We start from the raw sequence: 24451 nt of genomic DNA on the forward strand, positions 1-24451 counted from the left end.
TATATGTACCTCCCTGGGATATACTAAGTAAAGATAGTATAAATATAATAAATGAATGAAGGCTTTATTCACTGATCGTTACTTAGAAAATTATTCATAAATAATTGGAAAAACATATAAAAACCGATCAGCTACTAGTTTTATGGTCGGTTTGTCTTTTGAAATCCGCCAGGCCTGTAAATTTGGCCATTCTGTGCCATCCCGGGCAGTCTAGTCCAGGGAGTTTAGTCAAAATGCCTTATCAGTAGTATAATGAGAATGTCGAAAACTAAATTTGTATGTAAACGACAGTTCTTGACGAGAAATATCCATACAAATTTTCTAAATACACTACTGTTAAGTGTTAAGGCATCTCGAGTCTTAACTAAGCCCCCAGAACTGAATTACTAGGAAGTAAGACAGTAAGATATGAATTACTATTAATTATTAAATATATAAATATAATTATTAATGCATAGTAATAAAAGTGCATATACTTACTAGATTTAATATAACAAAGCCATTTTAAAGGTATAATTTTAAATTAACTTAATTTCCAATTTTTTATCCACATTTTTCTGTATTATATATTATTTATATAATGTATTGTAAAAAAATACACGAAAGAAATTATAGTAGTGAATTGTAAAAAGTATTAAGTGTGTTCACAAATCACATTCGACGCCATTCAGATTCGAGTCATATAATTTTATATGAAATCATCTACTTAATCGTTTTTAATTAACAAAGTGTAATGATTTTTTCCCTTTCTTGGCCTGCACCAGTGTTACCAACTCGAATTTAATCGAGTAGGTAGATACAATTTCAAAAGTTGGTAGTTTCCAACCATCTTCAATTCGAAAAGTAGGTAGATCTACCAACTATAATTTCCAGTTTTATATAAAATCCTACCCTAAGACGTGATACTTTTAATTAATTTTTTTTCGTAAAAAAGTAATCACTTTATCTATATTAGAAAAAAAAATGAATATTAATTAAAAAATGGACAATATTCATAAAAAAATCAAAGCATATTATAGATTGAAGAGATCTATATAACATAATGTTCTTAAAATTCTATAAAAAAAAATTTTTATTAAAAAAAAGTAGGTTAATTTTTGTTATACATAACAGTGAAATATTTTTTTTTCATCTTATGTTTAAACATAAATTATACGTTTTATAATACCCTATTATTTAAAAGAATACATATTTTTATTAAATAATCTATAATGATCATATTTATATGTTTTGCACTTCTTGCATGTTTATTAATAATATATTTTCCTCCACCACACTTTAAATCACAATTACGTGCTGTGCATTGAAAGAATTTGTTTCCTTTACTTTAGGTACTTTAGGTTTAATCCAACCTGCATATTCTGGTTCTTTTTCCCAGAATTTTGAATATTTTTGATCATATTGAATTTTTCTCAATTTTCGTGGAGGAGAATTTTCATCATTTTCACTTTCATTACTAATCATTTTATTTTTTAATGTTTAGATAGAGTAATAGTACTAAAATACTTTTTAATAACATTTAACGCTGCGCTTTATATATCAACTAGCGACCCGCCCCGGCTTCGCACGGGTGCAATGCTCATACTAAATACACTACAGAAAATCTCCTACGTTGTATATAAAAATGTGAGTTATCCATAAGAGATAGACATATACCATCACGGACTTTTCTGTAGACCTTTTCAATGTGTACAATACTTAGGACATTATTTTGATAAAACTCGTAGGACTCAGCCTGCGTTTGCAATGCAAGCGGAAAAAATGTAATTCTCCACTATTTAATGGATGTTATTATATATATATATATATATATATGTATATAAACCTTCCTCTTGAATCACTCTATCTATTTAAAAGAAACCGCATCAAAATCGTAGTTTTAAAGATTTGTGCATACAAAGGGACTTAAGGACATAGAAAGTGACTTTTTATACTATGTAGTGATGAAATACATAGTAAGTTCATGATCATGAGAGTCTTGAAGTTAGTCATTAGTCGCAACTCGCAATAAATAAGCCGAGGTTTCTTATTGGCTGATATATATCGATATATTTCAATTGTCAAGAACGCAAAAGCGCGCTGTTTTTAACTATTTGTGTGCATAAAAGAAAATTAAACAATATAAAAATAAAATTAAAAATTTTTATAAACAAAAAATTGTTAGATAAGGTAGTAGATTTAAAAAAAAATCTTAAAAGTTGGTAGAGTTGGGAGCACTGGCCTGCACGGTCTCTGCTTCAGGCAGTCTAATGATAAATTAATTTGTTTAATGTTTATCAATCGATACCTATTACTGTCATCGGTGTCACGTCTGTTATCTTGTCAACTGCCACTGTGTAAATAATCAAAGTTAATCTATAAAACTTGGCTCTATAGACTTTAATCTGTCATCTTTCGTTTCCTATGGTTTTTTTGGAAATTAGTAAATATTCAATATTATAACAATTACTAATCTGTGCCAGTGAAGAAACTCCTACTTCTTGCACGTAACAAAATCTGTTTTTATTTCTGTTTACTTCGTAAAAAAAATCATTACAGTGAAATATTTAAGTGATTGGTTTTATTAAAAAACTATGTCAATTGTTGATTGGGAGGTAAATAAAAATATTGATTCTATTGTTTTGATTTTACAGAAAAAATATTGTTTGTGTAACATCAATGACAGGTTTTCGAATGGCGATTTGTCCCTTAATCAAAATACCAGGAAATGTTATGATTCAATATCGCATTTTTAATAACAACTATTAACATGTGGCTCGTGTGCTTACAGATGCATCCGTAGATTACGGTCGCCTTGGAGAATGTTTTTCAGTGAAAGGTGTTAAAATGTGTCGGGCGTTGTTGTTTGTGTAATAAGTTGAGAAATCATCAAAACAATGGTTCCTGCGCCGAGTTGTCCCTTAAGTTGGGATTATTGGACGTCGACGCCTTCGGATTACGTAGACTTAACGTGTTTGATGCCAAATTCAATTTATTTACCAGTATCAGTTAGCTGGGATGCAACTCTTCAAGATGTTAAGGAGGTTAGTATCTATTTGAAACATGAATCATTTGGTACTAGATGTGGGTCAAACTATTGTGTAATGTGAGCAATGATAAGTGACTTTGATTTTTAGAAAGTGGAGCATTGTTTACATCACTTACTGCTCACATGCAGCATGAGTGATTATGACACAACTTGTTTACATATTTTTCTGAAGTAGTGTGAGTTTTTTAATTTGAAGAGACTACACAAAATATGTGAATGATTTCATAATGGCAAATATTGTATATATTTTAAATAATTTATTTAAAAAAAATGTTTGTTTGCAAATTACACAAAGTTAATATTTGCCATTATTTTTAAATTTTGTAGAACTGTAATTTACATTATTGTCAATTAATACACATGACTTTTGTTTTTATATTAAAAATACTTATATCACTTTTACTTAAACACCATTCAACATACCATTACTGGTTACAATTTCTTAGGAAATATGGGACTTGGCGGGGAAGATGCCACTCTTTGGTATGCTTCGAGAAATGTCTGGTTATGTATTTCAATTCATCAACTCATTGGCTGTTCCTGAAGAAGTTGATGATGAGAATAAGCGTGTTCGGGACATACGACCAGTATTTGGAGTACTCATGATAATTGAGAGATCCATAGATAAGCCCGGAGAGACCTTGCTTAACACTCAAATTAGCAGATTAATTGGAAAAGGTATGTTGTAATTATAAGCACTACTTTTGTCTGAATTTTGGTGGGTTATTTAATAATTAATTAAATTATCATAAAATCTTTATTATGAATATGAGACATTAACTTTTAATTCACATATTAATTTTATTATACAAAACTTTATTTTGTTTTCTAGGTTTAAATGAATTTGATAGTTTAAGAAGTTCAGAAGTAAATGACTTTCGAATGCGAATGAGATGTTTAGCTGAAGAGAGTTTAATGAAGCGTGCACAGAGCACACCCTTAGACAGATTAAAATACCACTGCCCACCGAGACTGGCTGACAGCCCGTCTGTACCTATTACACTTAATAGCCATTTAAATAATAATTGTTTTATACTTGTCACTAAAGTTGCCAATACAGAGGTGAGTTTTGAGTTTTTATATGTTTTTAAAAGGAACTGGTTAACATTTAATATACATATATATATTGTATAGTTTAATAACATATCCTAGTAATTATAAATTCTCTATGGTTCCTCTATAGATTCTTGTTCATGATTTTCTTCCTCCAATTCTTCCTCATCATTTTCTCCTTCTTCTATCCACTGCTTCATTAAATCATTAGCTTCAGTTCTAAACAAAAGATACAGATTTCTAAATTATGACGATTTTACATACATCTTAAATTGTCTTAAAAATAAATATTATTATAATGAGAAACATAATTACATGTTTGTCTCATTGCCTGGTTACCACTAACTGGCTTAATATAATGTCTCACTGATGTTGGTGATATATAGCAAAAAGCTACAAATCATTAAATTCACAGTATTAAAATTACTTTTAGCTAATGAAATCTCTGGCAATACTTGCTGAACCCGATGGAGTTTATTTATAAGTTAAATAAAGTTTGTATCAACCTAATAAATTTTCTAAAGGAAAAAGTTTCTATATGCAAGTGCCAAGTATAGTGAAATTAAATAATATTATTTAATTTATGGTAAATAATACTTTCTCCAATTATATAAATGTGAGATGAAAGGTATCCTAATGATTAACCAATATAATTTCGGCATTGTTAATTTTGAATACCAAAAAAAAAAACCCGTACCGTTCCTCTGGAGTTATGGCACCCTTATTTAGTCTTTTTACTCGAGGAAGTGCTGCTAAGACTTCAACTCTCAGTTCAGCATTGTCTTCTTCTTCCGGAATTTCAGCATCTTCTTCACCAGTCCCACCCATATACGGGCATCCCTTTAGAATAAGTATTTCAAGGGCCGTTAGCACCTAAAAGTTTGAATAGAAAATTATATTTTTCTTTAAAATCTTATAACAAATTTAAATAAATTAACTATTATATCGAAATTATGTGTATGGCAATATAAAATAATTATGTTACTTAAACTATTGTTCCTGTTGTATGGTTGGCATTAGAGGTGAATCTGGGAATCCCGGGTCATTAGAAACACAAGTCCCTAAATGTCTTGCTATCAGTTCATATGTAAACACCAAATCCTGGCCAAGATGTGTTACACCGAAATCCAAAAGGCCCTTTTTCAAAGGAACTTTCTACTAATATTTTTTTCTTAATTAAAATTAGGCAACCGCTCTCTATGCTCAACCCAGATTATATTCCTATGTTCTTAACGGTAACTTACTTGTAACATTAAAAAAATTCGTCAGCCTTATTTCTGACATTATAGTAATGTTTCATTTAATACTATACATATTTAATATGTATAATATAAATTACTAACCCGTAATTTCTTAACTTGCTTCAACGTAGACACTTTACAATTACGCAGATTGACGTACTGCAGTTTCTTGTGTTCCGAATCAAATCCATTAAGCAATTTTATGGGGTTATTTCGCACGTGCAAAATTCTTAAATTCTTCAACCTCTCTATTCCAACTAAACTCGTTATTTTATTACCAGCCAAATACAAGCTATCTAAATTAGGAAAGTCAATGTCTGATATGTCTTCAATAAAATTATATCTGAAATCGAGGCATTTTATGTTTGGCATACGATTTTCGAATTGTATCGTTTTAATTTTATTGTATCCAACTTCAACTGTACTCATCTCTGGTTGATATATGTCATATACTGACGATATCAAATTGTTATTAAAAATTATCACTTGCAAGTATTTCATACGTTTTAGATAGCCTGACGTTAGTTGGTTTTTGTCTGCGTGTATTAATAAGAGGAATGGTAATTCGGACAAGACCTGCAAACTCTCTGAATTTATGTTGTTGTTCGATATGTCTATGTATTGAAGATGTTTGAAGGTTTTGAACGCTGATAAGTCTGTTAAATTCATTCCAGTACACGATGCCTTTAAGTAGGTGTATCTGAAAATGTTTATACAAAACAGTTTTTTTTTTCACCCATCTGCAATCGGCCTCTTGGCTCAGATGTTATGACTTTGATTAGATGATATTGCAAATATAATGATTTGTTTTCCCTCCGTAACTAAACTATCAAAATATGACCTGTTTCGCCCTTCTCATCCGATACTTACGATGATCTTTTAATGTCTTAGTGGTAATATTAAAATATCCTGAGTTCAGTATTACGTGTCAACCACCGCGCACCGCTCATATCCCGCATTTTGTTTTGAAGCCATTGTATAACAGAATGAAAAGATAAATAATAATGCTTAATGCCGGTTTACACCACGATTAACAAGCTTAGACCTGGACAAAACTGATGATGACAACGACCACTATTTAAGACTAAGCTATCGCGGAATATGCTTAAAGCTGTATTCCGCTCACTCACTTTCACACCATCACACCAACACAGCCGATTTAGGCAATACCTAATTAAATGTACTTATTAATTCTTATTGATTTTTTCCTGTAGTTAATATTTGAACCTATTTGTATATATTAAATATTCCATCTTTGGCTATATAGTATAATTAACTTTTGGTATGTATATTTTATGTTAGCTTGTAGGATTAACTAGTTCTTGTGTAAAACCTCTACTGTATTTCTTACCCAAGCAAACCTACCAAGTTTGTTACTTTAATCTCGCTTTATGAGTATCAGTACACTTGGCTTGGTTCAACCTCATTGCTATTCTATCTTAACCTATTGCGTGGTTTATAAAATAGCGTGGATTATTAAACCTTATCACCTACTTATTAATTAAAAATCGAAGCGGATAATGGGAACATGCGGCTGTTTGATTTAGTTCAATTTATATCTGAAATAGAGACCTTGAAATTAAACTCACCCATCACCTGATGCTATCTTTCCTAAGACACCCAATCGTGAGCTTATCTCGCCTTTATTCAGCCGTCTTTCGGGGAACTTGAAAACCGGTACCAGTTCCTCGTCATTGCTTATTTCCCCTACTTGTTCTTCATGATATACCGGCGATATTGGCTCCTCCTCAATCTCTTCAACTTCGTCTTTTTGCAAATTAAAATGCGATTTCAACATGTTTGCCTCAGATGACAATTATGTCAAGTTGACAAAAACTGTTTCGTTTCGGATGAATTTGTTGAAAAAGTTTCCTTTGTAATCAAATTGGTGATAGACATAGTCAGTTTGAAATAGCAAGTCAGAGATTTTTGCGTTAATTTTGAATATCTGTGAAATCTTTTTTTAGATTTCTTTTAATTTCTGTAGGGATCTAATATATTCGATAGCTGCCAGTATTAGATATGCTATAAACAAAATATGTACAAATAAATTAAATATTTGGAAACTATAATTTTAATTGTAGTAGTAAATAGAGAAGAAGAAGTCCGTTCAATAAACACAGAATCGAGAAAAATAGTAGTGAAATCAACGCAAAAATGGCGGTTTACTTTTTCCCTGTCACAAGTCACAATTCAGACTTCGGGGCAGTTTAAGTATTACGTCAGCACTTTAGGAGTAGGAGGGTCTTTGATTTTCTTATTTGGTGATTACGTCAACAGTAATTATTTATTTTTTTCCGACTATTATACTTATTATTACCCACACATTGTCTATGCTTGAAAACGAAATAAATTTTTGAGGATTCCTACAAAATATTAATGTACTATTATTTTTGAGAGCTTTGCTTATTTTTGCTGCTGGAAAGTGGGGGGGAGATATTACTTTAATACTTGAACGGCCCTTTTATTTGAGCTTTGAAACGAGAATCTTAAAATGAGCACGGAGAAATTATTTATTTCAAACTCTTTTTAACCTAAACCTGTCCATGACAGGTTATAGACTATGCCATTATTATGAATATAATCAGGGTTATACTGTATATGTATTGTCTCTATCGCAACATTTATACGTGTCCGCAATAGTACGAACGCGTAAGTTGTGAATTTCTGAGTACACTCGCGGCAGTGCAGGCAATATTATAGTTTCACATGCCTAGTATATAAATATTATATAAATAAATATAAAGTAGTTCATTTGTTTTTAGATCTCATTTACATCTAACGTATCCGTTAACCTCACACCACAACAACACGTGGATACAATATTTCGTAAGAAAGCGAACTCGCTAAATATGCGAGGAGAACAGCCGCGAAATTATGTGTTAAAAGTGTGTGGGAGAGAGGAATATCTCTTAGGAGATTACCCGCTCATACAATTCCTTTACATACAAGACATGCTCGCTAAGGACGGCGTACCTCAGGTCATGACTGTCAGTATGGATAAAATAACCTGTAAGTATTGTTGATGTATAGAAAACTAGCGGATTTTTGACACGACTGAAAACACGTCTTCAATACAAAAAAGTAATTCTTGAATCCACTTGAAATAAAAAGTTTTATCAAAATCGGTCCAGCTGTTTAATTACAAGTATACGCACAAGAGATAAAAATAAATATAGCAATAAAATTAACAAAGGAGGGACTAATTTTAATTTTTAAAAATACCTATATTTTTGGAGTGGAATTATTATTTAAGATGTCAGATATCATGTGGAACATGGTGTAATGGTTGCAGCTCCTTACAAACGTCGTCTAAAAAATGGCGATTAAAAACAGTGGCGGAGAGTTTATTGCCAGTTTTTTTCTTCCATTATACGGCCTTGATTTGAGAATTGGCATTAAATGTAAAATTAGAAGCATTTAATGAATATTTATTTATTTTTCTTCATAAGTGTACATTGTGTTTTTTTTATAAATATTTTACTCTACTGCCATCGTGTCCAGGGACTTTATCTATCTCACAATTTTTTTTTCAACAAACAAAATACATTTCACTGCACATTTCAGTGTACATTGTGTTACTTATATGAGTAAATTATTTTTGACTCTCACTTGCCTTAATCCTAATTGGATCGCTAGAGCATCGACCATGAACCGGCCTTACTTACTGTACAGAAAACTTAAAAGATTGACGTTTTTAGATTGTGATATGCAATACTACGCGCTGCCGGAGAGAAGAAGACTCACATCGGAGCAATCAAACACAATACGAAAGAAAAAGAATCATGAGTCCTCGTGGAAGATTGAACGGAACTACTCCTGTTTGATACAGACTGTTGGTGGTCTGAACGTGGATCCAGGGAGACTTGTTGAGGTAGTTATTTTAATAATCAGAACTTTTACGCCAGCTTCTAAAACTTCTTCCAATTAAATTGTGTACACTGCTTGTCCCCGGGAACACTAATAAAAGTAAAATCTTTTTGTTTTGTCACAAAAAATAAATTATTGTATATATCTTTATATATTTATATCTCCTGTCACGGTGATTGTCCGCGATGGACTCCTAAACTACTTAACCGATTTTAAATTAAATTGGCACAACGTGAGAAGTCTGGTCCAACTTAAAAGATAGGATAGCTTAGATCTTTAATTATAGTCGCAATTTTATTTTATTGCAAATTATTTGTTTATTATTTCATACAATTCTAACTATTTTCAATTCTTTAAGGTCGTATGCCAAGCCGGTATATATCACGGTGGCAAGTCACTCTGTGAACCCCAAAAGACGAAAGTGGCGGTCGTTTCAAAAGAAGGCGAGGCGCAGTGGGACGAAGAATTGCAGTTCCCCATAAAAGTGTGTAGTGTCCCACGAATGGCTAGGCTTTGCTTCGTTATATACGAAATATCAAAGGCTAAAAATAAACGGAAAGGAAAAGATACAAAGGTATGTGGAAATTTAAAAAAAATTATGTAGTATACATTTTATACATATACAGACAGAAAATTGGTTAATGGTTTAATAACTGTACACTGTCCGAAAAAGTAACATTACTTTATTATAGTATTACTCATGCATGGATAATATAGTTTTATAGTTATGTATTTATAGAACTGAAATTTTTTTCACGTGACTCTGAATTCATGAAAAGTTGAGTAGTATTTTTATTGTACCTTCATTAAAAATTTCAGATTAAACTTTTTTTATAAAGAATTTTCTATGTTTTTGTCTGAAAAACTGCGTCTTCAGAATTAAACCCGTTTACATTTTTAAACGTTTTTTTTTCACCTGTTTTATTTTTTAGTAATTCACAAGGAAAATGGTATTTTCAGTTCGATAAAAATTTAATTAATTTAAACTTAATAATAATAATAATAGCCTTTATTCAGATACATTTTACATGATATATTTTATATAATGTAAAATGTATTATAATTATTAATTTAAACTTAATTCATATTAAATAAAATTAAAACCTTTCCAGGACGCAATAAACAGACTAGCGTGGGTAAACACAATGGTATTCGACTACAAAGAGCAATTACGTACGGAGGCCGTTACGTTGTTCATGTGGACGCACGTCGCGGACGAGACGCAGGGCGATGACGTACTCTTACATCCGCTCGGAACTGTACTCTCTAATCCTAATACTGATTCGTGCGCTGCCCTACAAGTCAGATTCTCAAAGTAAGTAATAATAATCTTAATATATTTAATTTTATTTCTCACAAAAACATATACAATAATTGTCATTCTTCTTTGGAGTATGAAGTTCTGTTCTTAGCATCTCGTTAATTATTATTATTATATTTATTTATTTATTCTTTATTGCCTTATACAAAAACACACATAACAAAAATAAAAAAACAGTTACAAAAGATATAAGGCAAAGGGCGGCCTTATCGCTTACAAGCGATTTCTTCCAGGTAACCCTAATGACAAACAACGTTAAAGAAACACCATCATTATATTGTTTTTTCGTTATTTGTAAATACTAAAACTCACGGATAAAAAGCGTAACTGTTAAAAAAACTCTCAACTAATCAACTCTCAATATAAAAGTCTCAAGGACGAAAAGCCTAACTAGCTATTTAAATTCAAATTCAAAAATCATTTATTCATGTAAGTAACATAATGTGCACTTGTGAACGTCAAAAAAAGATTTTTTTTTATAGAACAGGCATACGGGCAGGAGGTAAGCCTCCTGATGTTAAGTAATACCGCCAAACATGGACACTCTCGATGCTATAAATATACATTAAATGCTTCTAGTTTTACATTTAGTGCCAGTTCTCAAATCAAGGGCGTAGAACGGAAGAGAAGTACTGGCAATAAACTCTCCGCCACTATTTTTATCCAAAAACCTCTCAACTAAAAGCGTAACTAACGTATTAACTATTCAGAATCTCAACTTATCAACTCTAAACCTAAAACTCTCACTAATAAAATGTGCATATGGCTATTTAAATATCTCTCAACTAATCAACTGTTTAAAAGAATACCGGTAAAAATCACATACTCTCTATTACATTTACATCTTTACATAACACTAAACCAAAAAATATATAACAGAGGAATAGCATAATACACAGAACGATAGCCTTTACAAGGAAGGAGGAACACAACAAGGAATTAAACAAAAATATAAATTTTATTTGTAATCATTTGATTTTAAATAAACAGGATTTCTTTTAGCATAACAATTTAAATGAACCTAAATATTATTTCAGCTATGACTGCCAACACCCAATTTTATTTCCGAAGCAAGAAGCCATAAAATCGTATGCAGACCAACTTGAGAACGGAGCGGAAATGGCGCGGCTTAATGAAGACTTTGAGAAATTACGAGTCACCGCCGAAAAGGATCCCATGTATGAAATGCACGAGCAAGAAAAGAAGGATATTTGGGCAGCTAGGTGAGTTATGTTTAAATGGTAAACGTGGTAATACGTTATTACGACGTTTACGTGGTAATACGTTTACGTACGTTACGTTACGTTTTTCGATAAGGAAATGAAAAAAATGTTTTCTAACTATTATTTAGTTACTTTAAACAAGAGTTGAATGCAGCCTGATAATTTAATATTCAGTTCGCTGGGTCTGCTACCCAAATGTGTCATGTTCTCCGAAACAGGAACTTCCACCGTTTGCTGTCCTGTCACTTCCTTCAATTGCTGGCTTTCAGCATCGCGTCCTCCACTCTGTCGATCCAGCAGTACCGATATGATTCCTTCGTGCAGGCTTTGCATTGCCTATAATGTTGGGTTGGGCTACCAATTCGTCTATTTCGGCATTCTTTCGGACTATCTCATCCTCCATTGTTGACCCCAGGATTTTATGCAATACCTTTTCTGCCAACAGTAATTTCTACTTCTCATGGTGATAATTTAACGAAAAAAAGTATTACTTGATAGGAAATTTAAAAACAAATCACTATTAAGAATATTTTTAGGTTAAGAAAAAAATCAAACAATTTTTCTCATAAATATTTTTATTTCATCTTATTTGACCAGAGAGTACTTCCAAACGACGGCCCCAGAATTACTGCCCAAGCTGCTCTCGTGCGTCGAATGGACTGAACGGGCAGAGACTGCTCGTGTCGCGAGAATGCTCTCCAGTTGGCCAATGTTGCGAGTCGAGTCTTCTTTGGAGTTATTGGACTATGCCTACGCGGATGCGGCTGTAAGGAGTTTTGCAGTCGAATGTTTGGCAAAAATTAGGTAAATAATATGCACTATACACTATGTGGAACCAACCCCTAGAAGTATTTTCGAACAAATTTCTTAAAAGACCGTCAACGCACTTGCGAATCTTGTGGCAGTGTGAGTGATTATGTGTTAACTTAAAATCAATTGATTTTTTGTTATAGTACGGGCAGAAGCCAAAAACAAAATTATAAAAAAAAGATTTTTTTTAATCTACCTATTTTAGTTACATGCGTCTTAACGTCAAATGTTTATAATAAGTCACAGGTTTAAAAGGTAAAACTTTGAGTAATTGGTATCATTTTGATATTTCTTTTGTAATACTATTTCTATGTTCAATGTCATAACAGTAACTGTTTAACGGCTTTATTAATATTAATTTTTATATTAAGTTCCAAATTATAAAAGCATATTAATTTGATTCTTTTGAAAACCTTGCTTCAATAATCTTTAAAATAATCCAGTTTTAGAAACTTCTAGAACAAATTACTTAATTATCCTATTACTAATAGAAATTCGGCAAAGAGACACTTACATTTGGAAAAGAACTGCATTTACGTACGTTACGTATTAGTAAACAGATTTAATATAATAATATAATAATAATAAGTAATATTTAATATTAATATTAAATAAATATTCATAACAATAACAATAAACTCTTTTGTCTCTGTCTATCAAATTGGGACGATTGTATATCAAAAGGGACGTACTCATGACTAAAACAGTGTGACGATATCAACTCTATTTAAATTTCCGCCACTGATTAGCATTTTAAACGCTTTATATATAAGTTTGACAAATTATTATAAATAACTTATTATAAATATGACATTTGCATGCATTTGAAAATAAACGATTTATTATTCGTATTATTCATATCAACATTACTTAACGAAATTACGTTATCATTGCAGCGATGAAGACTTATTATTATATTTATTACAACTAGTGCAAGCATTGAAACATGAATCGTATCTGATGTGTGATCTCGCGAGATTTTTATTGGAACGCGCCTTCAAGAATAGGACTATTGGACACTATCTCTTTTGGCATCTAAGGTAGGTATTAATCGATAAAAAGATGTGGAAAATCTATAAAAATACTTCTTTTTAAAATTTTATAATAATTTGACATAAAACTTCTCCTGCGGACACTATCTCTTTTTGGCATTTAAGGTAAGGTATTAATCGATAAAAAGTTGTGGAAAATCTATAAAAATACTTCTTTTTAAAATTTTATAATAATTTTACATAAAACTTCTCCTTCAGACACTATCTCTTTTGGCATTTAAGGTAAGGTATTTAATCGATAAAAAAGATGTGAAAAGTCTATAAAAAACACTTCTTTAAAAAAAATAATTTCACTTTGAAATTACATTTTGTATATTTTTAAGCAGTGATGACCTAGACAACCTAGTGACAATTGGACCGGTAAACTAGATCTGCCGTTTTGAAACACCTCTAAAATACATTTACGTATAATAACAGATCAGAAATGCACGTTCCGTCCGTATGCGTTCGTTTTGGGCTCGTATTGGAGGCGTACTGTCGCGGCTGCCAAGATCACATCAGCACCTTGACGAGACAGATCACATGCCTAGATAAGCTCAAATGTAAGTATACAATCCATTTCTTCGTGTGTGATATAATATGCAGCTTATAGCTTAGCAGATATTAGCTTAAAGAAATTATTAATTAAAACATTTAATGGTTCTAAATGTACTTGTCTCTAGACATTTTTTAATCATATTTAATAAAGATCGATATGCAATCAAGTCGCTAGCATTCTGTTTGAAATAAAGCAGTGTTGAAAACGTTTAACTATCTGTCTGACCGAAAAGTGTCAGCGTGTTGATTAATACTGTAAAACACGATGGCGGTCACGACAACCGCTGATTTGAGTTTTTGTTACAAATTGTGGTCGTTGGTGAAATTGTAAACATATTGTCGACTCCGCCATGATTCGGTGTGATCGTATCTTATTTTATCGTAAATGGTTAGGTTAGGCTTGTTGCCTAGGAACGTTTAGCACAATCACTTCTCTGACAGAACTTTAGCGACTTGACTGAATATCGGTCTTTAATTAACTGTCTAGAGATTCAATTAACTTTTTGATTTAAGTACCTTACTGCGACATACATACAGCTAGTTCTTAAATCAATGGCGTAGAACGAACGTAGAAATAAATAATTGACAAACTCCATCATTCTAAAACTGTTTAAAAATTTATTTAATGAAGTCCAATACTTATATTGAATTATTTGTCTTAATAACACTTTTTGACAAATTCATAATGTTGACACTGTTAAGGCGGAAACACATTAATCCGACACGCGACCCGACGAAACGTCACGCTTGTTAGACCAATTAAATTGTATTGATTATCTGGTCATAGAAAATGTTTTTTTTTTGCAACTTTTGAATTATCTTTTTAAACAGGGGTTAGCCAAGCGATTCGCAAAAAGAAAGAAATATCAAAAGCGCGTGCGGCTCTTCACATACATTTGCAAGAAGAACATTGTATGGAGCAGTTGTGTGATTTTGCGTCGCCTTTAACTCCTAGTCTTGTTTGTAAACGGATCAAGTAAGTTTCTGATATTAATAAAAATCTTGTTCGCTTAAAAAATATCTTATATTCACTAAATTTCTATATTGACATTTTGTTTATTGCACTTAAATTTCTGCATTATGAACTGTTTTGCGTTAAATTACGTTGTCTATGCTATATAATTATATTTAATCTTATACTATTACTATATTGCTATACTATTATAAAGAGGAAAGATTTGTATGTAAGTATGTTTGTTTGAATTGGCTCAAAAAGTACTGGACCGATTTGAAATTAATTCACCATTTGAATGCTACAATATCACTGATTTATCTATAATTCTATTTATAATATAAGCTATTTATAATTTAGTTGCAAAAAATAAGGTACCCTACTAAAACTACAATTATGTTACCCAAGGTGTAAAAAAATGTCTATAAAATATATTTTATCGTATGCTCTGCGAAAACTATTGATGAACAAAAAATGTTCCACAGTATTAAAGAACATATAAATATCTATATGAATTTAAAAAAAATCCACCCATGCGAAGCCGAGACTGGCCCCTAGTCTATAATAATTTGTTCTACGAAATGAAACAACTGGGATTTTGGAGGCTGAAAAAATTTAATAAAAATGTCCAATAAAATTGTAAATGTTTAGTATTAGTTCAACTTAGTTTACTGGAAAAATAAATAGATATTATAATTAAAACCTATGTATACTATGTATTTCAGACCCGACAGATGTACAGTAAAGGACAGTAAAATGCGACCTCTGTTACTAGAGTTTGAAAACGTGGATCCGACGGGAACAGATATTAGGATTATTCTAAAAATTGGGGACGACCTACGCCAGGATATGTTTACTCTGCAAATGCTCAGGATTATGGATAGGATTTGGAAGAACGCGGGTTATGATTTTAGGTAAGAAAAACTGTTGTTTATTTGCTTAGTTCAGTTTTACCTTAGTGGATAAGAATAATAATAATTTATAGTCACTGTTAATATTAAAAAATTCTAAACATTTGATTGGTGTTCAATATTTTATTAAGCTTAATTTATTCCTTGAAACATTCATCCATCTTACAAAAGATCACTTAAAATATAATTAAAATTTATATTTTTTTATATAGAAATAATTATAATATTAATATTTTTTTATTCCAAGGACCTCCTATAGAGTATTTGCCAACTGGCTCCATCTCTCTCTATCTGACGCATTACTCTCCCAATCTTTCTACCAACTTATCTCATCAGCCTACCGTGGAAGAGGGCTACCTCTTTCTTTTCCCTGGTGGCCTTTTCCACCTTCTAACACTATTTGTCCATCTGACATTGTTCATATGGGTGGTTCATGTTTATGTAATAGGAGGCAAACGATAACAATATTTGCCCATGGACACTTTTCATTTGTTACTTAAGAACTTAAAACTTGCCATCTGAGGTTCATATAGAGAAAAATCACAGAAAAACCTAAAAAGTTTTCATTCCGGCAAATCGAACAGTCGATGGAGTAGCATAGCAAAATGTTTCTGGTATTTAATAAAGAGGCAAGTTAGGCATTAAAAGAAGTTCGCTAGACTAATAAAGATTATTATTATTATTAAAACGCGAAGGTAATTATAATGAAGGTATGATTCGACGTGTCACAGATGACTGATATAAAAAAATCACTCCATCCATTAGAATGACACGTGCATAAAGCTTGCAGTTTTAAAAGTTGCTTCTAATGTTTTCCTAACAGATTGAACCCGTACAATTGTATATCAATGGAGTACGCAGTTGGTATGATAGAAGTCGTTGAGGAAGCGGAAACCGTTGCCAACATTCAGAAGCAGAGTGCGCTATTCAACGCAGCCTCCACCATATCCAAGGCTAATCTGTTTCGTGAGTTTGTGTTATCTGTACTTATTCATATAAAACCTTTTTGTGTTGTAAGAACTTTGTAGGACGTATGAAGTCAGTATTAGTGATGTCCTTTGTCTTACATTAGAAGTTATACTTCTTTGGCGTATGGTAAAAAAATAACTAAAATACAGTAGTGATTAAGGATAAATAAAATCAATCAAAAACATTTTATTATAAATTGATTTAAAAACACCAAAATAATATTAATTTATTCACACTGTTTATTTGTACTGTTATGAAACACGTGTTCTAAATATAAAATTACTAGAATATACAACTTGAACATAGTTATCCATTTCCATGCCACCTAGACCTAACTTCATTCTGTTAATTTTGTGTCACGGTGCGCGCGCATCGTAAAATTACTCTCATAAATATTTCATAATGCGCCTAAAGAAGTATAACTTCAAACATTCAGTGAATAAATATATTTTATTATTACGAGCGATAAGTACACTGGTTGGATCTAGACTAGCGAACATGAAAACCGTACAAACAAACAAACAAGTACAACTACTACACATTATGTACAATATTATTGTATGAGTGAATATAATGTCATTACAGTATGTTAAGGATACAGTTATCCCTCCTATAACACGGCAATTGACGCCGCGTTATTGGAAACGTGTTGTAGGAGTATACGCGTAATCATTCGTTTAAATTTTCTGGAGGGGATTTGATAATATGAAAAAATGTATATGCCTGAAATATATGTGTAGAAATAATTATTAATTTCAGTACAGTATATGTGAAATAACCGCATTATATAAGGGAAAACACGTGTCATACGGGGGACTGATTACGCGTAATATGATGTGTATGTACTTAAAAATGGACAGATTTCACTTCAATTGGAATATCCAAATTTAAAAAAAAAAATAAAAAAGAAAACAATTTGATTGATATTAGTCTAATACAGAATTTATAAAGTGGAGTTTGAAGATGTAATTTATTATTGTAAACTTAGGTCATCGTCATAATGGTTAATTCCAAATTGAATTCTTTATATACAATTTTCTTTTTACAGAATGGCTCCGGAAACAAAACCAAAGTGAGAGTGCGTTGAATAAAGCGGTTGAAGAATTTACTATGAGTTGTGCGGGATACTGTGTCGCAACCTATGTTCTGGGTATTGCGGACAGACATCCAGACAACATTATGGTTAAAAAGACTGGACAGGTATGTATAAGAAACATGTGTGTACTTATGTACACGCGTTAGAAGTTATACTTCTTTGGCGTTACAAGATTTAAATCTTTAATTTCACGTTTCTAGAAAAAACGACACTAAAAATAGAAAAAAGGAATTTAATACATTGAAAGTTTTATTACAACGTATTATCTAGTTAAATAAAGTTTATTTTATATCACAAAAAAAATATTTATAACTAAAGAAATTGACTTTATTTTATTTTAAAACGTTGACTATAATAACTTCAGGGTGTCGGTTATTTGTGACGGTGTGCGCGAGAACTGTAAGTTGTAGTTGTTAGTTGGTTAAGAACTTACAGTTCTTAACCAACTATTAAAAAATAAGGGGTTGATTCTAGGGGGTAGATGAATATTAAGGGTTTGTATTTGTTATCACAACTTATCACTTTTAAAGTTAGATAGTAGCCGATTCTCAGACTTACTGAATATGCATAAATTATTTCATAAGAATCGTTAGATCCGTTTTGGAGAAGTATGGGAACGAACATTGTGACACGAGAATTTTATATATATAGAGATTAATAGAATAGTACATTTTTAAACTAAATTTAGTACTTGCAATCGATATTTCATACCTCTTTTTTTAAGTTTGAAGTTTTCAATATTCTGCTAAGTATGGCCTATAAGTAACTTTTGTGTGCTGCAAGCAATAAACACAAAAAAAATCCTTTCAGCTATTCCATATAGATTTCGGCCACTTCCTAGGACATTTTAAACAAAAATATGGGTTCAAACGCGAACGAGTGCCGTTCGTATTAACGCACGACTTCATTCACGTGATTAATAAAGGGCAGAGGGGCGGGGTCGGAGAACAATTGGATTTCAAGATATTTAAAGAGCTTTGTGAAACTGTAAGTATTTTATAAATTGTAATATTTATAAAAGTCTACTTATGTAGATAATTTAAATATATAAAAAAATAGTCGTATATTAGTATAGTTAATACTCTAAAAGCTAACTAACTAACTAATCTTTATTAGTAGTAAAATATAAAATTGGAAATTTTTTGAAAACAAAAATAAAAGTAGTAGGATGAAAACCATTGGAAAAGGAGGATAAGATTATAAAAAGGAAATAATAAATATTTTACGGCGATCTGAGGTGGTGAAGGGTAAGGTAAGGGGGTGAGGTTTTAAGGGTAGAAAACGGTTTATCTCAATTTCCTTCAATTTCGAAAAAAGTGTAAAAACAAAAGTTATAGATCATTTTATTATCTATAATCTGCCATTTGACTCTTTCCACAGGACTTTTATTTTTTGTCGAAAATCGAGATCAACGGTTCTACCCTTAAAAACCCAACCCCTTCCCGACCTCAGATCGCCCGTAAATTATTATTCCTTAAATTTTTATAATATTCTCCTCCTTTCCCAATGGTTTTTATCCTACTATTTTTATTCACTTTTTATGAGGCTTTTCAAAGGCTTCTTGCCTGCTGCTTCTTCTTCTACCTTGGTGTATATATAGTTTATAAAATAAACGAATGTGTTGCAGGCCTTCAAAATACTCAGGAAACACGGTCATCTGATACTGTCTCTGTTCTCAATGATGATATCCACTGGTCTTCCCGAACTCAGCTCCGAAAAGGATCTTCAGTATTTAAGAGAGACTTTGGTAAGAATTATCAAATTTCTTTATTCCAAAATAGCTATTTTTCATATATCCAAAAAAATGCACAGCTTATATTCAAAGCCATGATGTTGAGAATTGTTTATTTATTATTTATTGTAACAATAAGAAGAAACGTCTTATAAATTATCATAGATATTAAAGCCTTTGACTAAGACAGGTTTGCACGAACTATGTTCCCATATGTCCAATTCATTTTGACGTACGGGAGTAAGACTTATCGCTAGTCTTGTGTCTGAATCTTATCTTAAGTATACGCTCTGACGTATAAAGCAGATATATTTTTGTGTCCGTTTCTTATAAGTCTGGTGCGCGTGAGGCGAAAACCATATAATAAATATACATTATAAAATAATATAATCTAGGCTCGGCAGTAGGATAGAAAAAAATATGTGTACTAGTGTACGCAGTGAAACTTCTTTATAACCTTATTTTTCGAAAAATGATCTACGATTTACTTCATATAATGGATTTGAATTAATATTTATTCGGCACAGGCTTTACAAATTAAAATGAACGAAGGTCATTCGTAGTATTTAGTTGCGTTACAATTCAAATCACTAACGGCTATCTCCAGTTTAATTTAATATTATTTTGTTTTTTCTTTAATTTTTTTTTACTTTGATTGGTAGAAAATTAAAGCGAAGATTTTATATTTATTTACGACAACGAACTTAATTTAACTTTGTTACGATTTTTAATACATAGTTGCTTATATTTAAATGTATTCTTAAATTTGTAATTCGAATAGTATTCAGCCATTGATTTGCATATACTTAGTCTGGCCATAAATACTGATACAATTAAAAATAAACAAAATATTACATTTTAATTTGGAATCTGTTATTTTTATATGATTGTCCATTAAGTTTTCTCATTTTGGCGCCAATACTTTGTATAATATTTTGCTATATTAAAATGCAGTGGGGTGATGAAGAGAACCGAATCGCTGTGATTTCATTACCAAAGTAGGTATAAAGCTAAATGCACATTTTAAAACTCTCCATACGCTTGGTATTTGTAAAATATTTGAGTACTGAGCTATTAATAGGTACAATGAGACCTCCTCTATTTGTGACAGAAAAATATCTGGCCTTCCACGTAGTCTTCTTAAGAAAAAGGTGGTCAAAGCAGTAAGGGAAAGAATTCGAAGAAATCCTGTCCAAAAGCAAAAGATTTTATCTCGGAAGACAAAGAAGAGCACCTAGAACCATGTTGCGTTTTTTAAAAGATGACTTAGGACTTGTAGCCTATAAGAGACGTTCTGGTCATTTCTTAAATGATAATTTAAAAAAGAATAGGGTGATAAATCGAAAAAATTACTGAAGCGGTACGCAAAGAGTGGTCACAGAAAAATTTTGTTTACGGATGAGAATTATTTTACAATCGAGCAACATTTTAACAAACAAAATGACTGTATTTGTGCTCAAAGCTCTAAGGAAGCTTCCCAATAAGTCGCCAGTGTGCAACGTGGGAACTATCCGACTTCAGTGATGGTTTAGTGGGGTATTAGCTATGAAGGAGTGACTGAGTCATACTTTTGTGAAAAAGGTATCAAAACTTCGACACAAGTGTATCAAGATACCATCCTTGAGAAGGTAGTGAAGCCATTTAATAACACCATTTTCAATAACAAAGAATGGTCCTTCCAACAAGACTCGGCAACGGGTCATAAAGCTCGGTCTACGCAGTCTTGGTTGAAAATGAACGTTTCGGACTTCATCAGCGCTGAAGACTTGCCGTCGTCTAGTCCCGATCTTAATCCGCTAGATTATGATTTATGGTCAGTTTTAGAGAGTATGGCTTGCTCTAAACGGCATAATAATTTAGAGGCCCTAAGACAATCCGTACGATTGGCAGTGAAGATTTTTTCCATGGAAAGAGTGCGTGCTTCTATCGATAACTGGCCTCAACGTTTTAAAGACTGTATCGCACCCAATGGAAACCACTTCGAATAAGCTTTTCATATTATAAATTGTTGTTTATTTATGTATTAAACTAACACACTGTAAAAGTAATAAATGTTATTTGCAACAGAAAAAAAAATATTTTTCTTTGTTTCAGTATTTATGGCAAGACTAGGTATAGATAAGTATGCTAATTAATGATCAAATACTTGTTTGTTATCTATAAAGAGAACTTCGAAATCCTATCAGCAAGTTTTGTATTTTTTTCGACCAGTCTTATCACTGATTGCCTCGAAGGCCTCAGTGGCTAAGTTCAAAAATTTGTATCATCGATAAATTCCACTTGACAGTATGCGAAGAGATATAGTGTCACTCTGTTTCTTTCATCGCATTAACCATGGAGCGTGCTGAGAGAAGTTGTTCGCATTAATACTTGCAGCTGAGTTTCACCATCGGACGTAGATGCAGAATACGAAATTCCATACGTATCACATCGACATAGGTCGTCCCACAACTGAGTTTTTTTTTAAAGCAGGTTTTGCCGCGTACCACTGCTATATAAAACCATCTGCCTACTGAAGTATTTCCGAACCAATTCCACATTGGCTCCTTCATGAAAAGAGTGCAAGCGCTCTGGCATTGTATGTCTCTGGCGGTATCACTTTACATCAGATGGCCCTATCACTTAAATCCTTCAATGGAACGCCTCAGAGCGAGGTAACGCCGCATGCGTCATGTTTTTTCGTGCGTGCAGCCGGCTCCATCTAATTATAAGACGTTGTCTCGTCAAAAAATATGACCCTTGGCGACAGATTTTTTTTAATTATTTTTTTTATTTAGTTGTTTATGTTAATAACAGGTGATGGATCTATCCGAAGAAAAGGCGATAGAGCACTTTCGTATGAAGTTCGTGGAGGCGCAGAAGAACTCTTGGACCACATCCTTCAACTGGGCATTCCACAACTTCGACAAGAACAACTGACAGTGATCCGTGCGACGGCTGAAGAAGCAGCCGTCCAAGTATACGCCGCAGACTTTGTAAGAGTGCAGTGATCGAAACTTGAAAAATTAAATACTTTAATGACATAGTTTGTCGTATTAAAACGCGTATTTTTAACATACATTTCAATTCAGCCGGACGCGAAAATGTTTTTTTCGTGCATTTAAATTAATTAGTAAGTAAATATTAATTAGTTGTAAACGATTATATATTTGATTTTGCATAGATAAACGCGTTTTAATCCGACATACATAGCTTGAATGTTACATAATAATTGAGTAAAGACAATTTAATTTTTCATAGAAAATTGTCTATGGATTATTAGTCTCATTACGTAAACCAAAATATTGTCTTGTAAATGGTATATTACTCGTATATTTGCATTATTTAATCGAGTTTAGTTTTCTGCAACCAATTTTTAGTTTTTGGAATGTCCGTTTTTTTTTATTTCATACTTTGTGATTTTTTCTATCTTAATTTTGCCATTTGCCTATTTTTTGTGCCATCCAAAATTAGTATGACTATTCGTATCATACATCATTTTTAATAACTAAAATTGAATTGCTCACTTCAGAAACTTAAATTATAGTTTTAAGGAAGAAATGACTAATAATAATTTACATTTTTTCATTCATCATTCGGAAACACTGCTTTACACACTTGATATATTGTTTTAGTAAATTCGGAAATAAATAATATAAACTAAATTACGTTTGTCTCCGAACAAATTAATATTCACTCACCCCAAGAATATTCGTATATAAATATAAAACAAATTGTTAATATATAAAAATAGGCTTATAAACATCACGCGATACTATTAATGACCACAATTAGTATTATATAATATCCATGAAGTATTTTATATATTCCAACTGTATTACGGGAAAAGATTTTATAATCTTCATATAATCTCGTATAATTAATCTCGTTCCTTACCACATGTTGACATTTAAAATACTTGTAGATACGAAAACCAAAAACTGGTTGCAGAAATTAATATAGAAGAAATTAAAACTGGATAATAAATTAATGTAGGAAACTAATATTGCCTACAGTTTAATATCTTAGCTTACGCGTGCCAAATAAAACTTTTTTGACGGATACGTAAATTTAAAACATCGATAAATATAATAAAAACGTAACGATTGTAAATAACTTATAAAATTCTCCGTTAAAAATGTTTTATTTAAAAATAAACATTGATGATGAATTAATGATATTGGAAGTTATTTAAGTAGTACAAAATAGTGTTCCGTGTAAGCGAAATTTCAATAATAAAATCGTACAAATTACAAGACAAAAAAGAAAATGTACTAAAAATATCGATAAAGTAGGAAATCGCGTAGGGTTTGTTAGAATTTATATGAAGAGAAAATGGTATGAGCATTATACAAAAATAACTTAGACTTGACCATGCACGTTAAACGTGAAACGCATGGACACGTGTATGACAGGTGTATTTTAATGATGAACAGCTGAAGAGAGAAAGTAGTTTTAACGCTCGAATCGTCTGGTCGTTCTAGCATATCGATTGGAAATGATAAACTTGATATACTAGCGACCCGATATCGGGTAGAACGGAATTTTCCTCTCAAAACTATACAAGTTAGATTAATCATTCTATTGTGGTTTTTATATGTAGGGATTTACTTAGTTCTGTAATATAATTTATCAACAAGAGGAATCAGGCAGACAGAACACCGTAAAAAGGATAAT

The 24451-nt window shown here is 31.7% G+C and overlaps 1 protein-coding gene across 1 annotated transcript; it reads left to right on the forward strand.

Moving 5' to 3' along the window:
• Positions 1-2444: 2444 nt before the first annotated feature.
• Positions 2445-22800, forward strand: LOC110995586 (phosphatidylinositol 4,5-bisphosphate 3-kinase catalytic subunit delta isoform). Its single transcript, XM_022262810.2, has 19 exons — positions 2445-2594; positions 2771-3023; positions 3475-3706; positions 3861-4090; positions 8088-8334; positions 9024-9196; positions 9551-9766; positions 10305-10507; positions 11551-11736; positions 12334-12540; positions 13443-13586; positions 14016-14140; positions 14967-15111; positions 15813-16001; positions 16822-16964; positions 18016-18167; positions 18874-19050; positions 19691-19810; positions 22592-22800. The coding sequence occupies exons 2-19, from the start codon at positions 2877-2879 to the stop codon at positions 22712-22714; spliced, it is 3159 nt and encodes a 1052-aa protein (XP_022118502.1). The 5' UTR covers positions 2445-2594; positions 2771-2876; the 3' UTR covers positions 22715-22800.
• The last annotated feature ends 1651 nt before the right edge of the window (positions 22801-24451 follow it).

The sequence above is a fragment of the Pieris rapae genome, chromosome 8, assembly GCF_905147795.1.
Source record: "Pieris rapae chromosome 8, ilPieRapa1.1, whole genome shotgun sequence".
Lineage (NCBI taxonomy): Eukaryota > Metazoa > Arthropoda > Insecta > Lepidoptera > Pieridae > Pieris > Pieris rapae.